The sequence below is a fragment of the Penaeus vannamei genome, chromosome 31 (genome assembly GCF_042767895.1).
Source record: "Penaeus vannamei isolate JL-2024 chromosome 31, ASM4276789v1, whole genome shotgun sequence".
Classification (NCBI taxonomy): domain Eukaryota; kingdom Metazoa; phylum Arthropoda; class Malacostraca; order Decapoda; family Penaeidae; genus Penaeus; species Penaeus vannamei.
In genome coordinates, this window is record NC_091579.1 from 557,480 (window position 1) to 559,979 (window position 2,500).

At 46.9% G+C, this 2,500-nt stretch overlaps 1 protein-coding gene across 1 annotated transcript in view; it reads left to right on the forward strand.

The window, feature by feature from the left end:
* Nucleotides 1-267: 267 nt before the first annotated feature.
* Nucleotides 268-2,500, forward strand: part of LOC113828648 (blastula protease 10) — an 11,593-nt gene continuing 9,360 nt past the window's right edge. The window contains exons 1-3 of the mRNA XM_070143569.1: nucleotides 268-425; nucleotides 752-850; nucleotides 1,953-2,163. Of these exons, the coding sequence (XP_069999670.1) occupies nucleotides 351-425; nucleotides 752-850; nucleotides 1,953-2,163 (385 nt within the window). The 5' untranslated portion in view covers nucleotides 268-350. The remainder of the gene's footprint in view (nucleotides 426-751; nucleotides 851-1,952; nucleotides 2,164-2,500) is intronic.

Genomic DNA, 2,500 nt, shown 5'->3' on the forward strand with positions numbered 1-2,500 from the left:
TATGGATATATGTAGTATGTATGTATGTATAGATAGATAAATTGTTATAGATACAAGTATTGATGTGTATCATCTGGGCTTCCTCTGCAACGCAAATCAGCCTCCGACCAGGGCTGCGCTTCTCTCGGGCGCCACCCTCCGCCCCCTCCACCCCGGCGCCCCCTCCGCCACCCTCCGCTCCCTCCACCCCGGCGCCCCCTCCGCCACCGCGACGCCCACGCCCATCCGCCGCGGCGCCACACGCGTGCAGGTGTAGTAGACGGCATGCGGCCGCCCCTCGCTCACTCGCACTCGCACAGCCGCGAGTTGACGACGCTGAGAAGACAAGCAGAAGCAGCCCAGCAGGTGCCATGAGGAACTCCGGATTCTCGCTCGTCCTGCTGACCTTTGTCTGGAATCTTTCGCCGGGAATCGTTCGCGCTGAGGTCAGTTCTTGCCCTGACCCGATTTTGTCTGTTCAGGCAGTGAAAAGATATATGCATGCATACACACACACACTAGGATATAAGTGTGTGTCTGGGTGTGTGTGTGTGCAAACATAAACATATGAATTTATGCATATCTGGACTGCATATGTTCAATGTGTGTCTACGTATGTACATATGTATGGATATACATTTCTATAGTATAGCACGAATTCGCCCAGACATAGCGTTTTGATCACGAATCATGAATGTGCTAAGTGCAATGCGCATTCTCCGCATACCCCAAGTTATGCCGCAGCCATTTCACCGCCCCCCCCCCTTCACAGGACGCGATCGATCTGGAGGCCTTGGCCGCGCAGATGCCCCTCTGCCCCGCCCGCCTGCCCGACGACGCCCCTGAAGAAGCCCAGGAACTCCTCTCCACCGTAAGTTCTCTTGATTGGCTCCCTTGGCGTCGCTCTCCCTTGAGTGACGTAAGAGAGCGCACGTGGCGATTTGGGGCCGAGCGGCGACTCCATAATGCTGACAGCTGATTACAGGACGAAATGCTCGGACGAAATCGGGAATCGTCAGCATTTTCAACAGCGTGTATTATTATTATCAGTATTTTTTATCATCATTGGCAGACTTTTGTAAATGCCGATTGCCAAAGAAGATAATGAGCGATATTCTTAGAAAGAAAAAACAACTATAGATCGTTAAACCATAATGTACATTTTAAACGTTTTTGAAAATGTCGACAATTAAGGGTGCCTCTTAACGAGTTTGGATGGAAATTATCCTGAGTGTCCTGATTGCTAATTAGATATCACCATATTTGGTAATAACACAGACAGAAAAGACATCGGGGGCTATAGGTAATATGTGTTATGATGTACCAGACAACAAAATTAAAAAGAGGAGCTGGAGTGAGGTATCCCTTTCGTAGTTACATCTTTCGTATCTTTCGACCTCAGCATCCAAGAGACGGGTGGCGTCAGCCTCTAATAGCGCTAAGAACACCAGGTGTCCCAGCAATACACATTCCCGTCGAAAAAACTACCACACCATTATAAACCTACAAGCTACCCAAATATTTCCTGTAGCTCTTTATGTCACCTTTTCCTTACCGCTCTGATAAACCAGCCTGCCTTTCTCACTCTGACAAGGCCACCTGCAATCATCGTTTTAACAGAACCTCCCTGCCCTTATTGATCTAATAAACCCCCTGACCCCTTCCCCCAAATTAACCACCTTGATTTTAACGCTTAACAAAACTTTACACCTTATCGTTTTAGTGAAAGTATCCTGCCCTGATCACTCCAACAAACTACTCTTTAATGAAAACGCCTTCATCGCTTTATAAAAGCATGCTGTCCTTATCGCTTTGATAAAACTACCCTTCTTTCATTGCCATAAGAAAACCACCCTGCGATTATCATTTTGACAGATCCATCTTGCCCTTATCGTTTTGACAATATCACTCTGTTCTTGCCGCTCTAAAAAGCCCCACATCGCTGCTACAAGACGCGCTTTTTGTCGCTCTAGCTCTCTATGGACCTTCTGAACCCGCCTTCGCTGAACGGGTCCGACATCCTGGTTGAGACCGACGTCGTAATGTCGCAGGAGCAGTGGCAAGCGATACACAAACCCCTCGTGAAGGGCGCCCCTCGAAAGGCCATTCCGTGGGGCTTCAGCCGGTGGCCCGCGTCGCAGTCGACGGGTCTGCCCACCGCCCCCTACAAGATAGAATCGTCTGGTATGGCCGGGAGAGCTTTCTTTTCAGGCCTGGACCCTGGAGGAGATGGCTCATTGTTATTATTATCATTATTATCATTATTATCAACATTGTCATCATTATTATTAGTAGTAGTATTGTTATTCTTATTAGCATTCCTATCATCATCTTAATCATTATCAGCAGTATATCTATTTTTATTAGCTTTATTGTTTTCGTTGGATAGCATCATAACGAAAGTTATGAATATAACTTCATGATTTTTTTTTACCAGAGGTGTGTCTGAGCCTATATTTGATGCCATTTAAATTTTGGAGGTGATCCGGATCCAAGATTTTTTTTAGATTATTGCATCAGT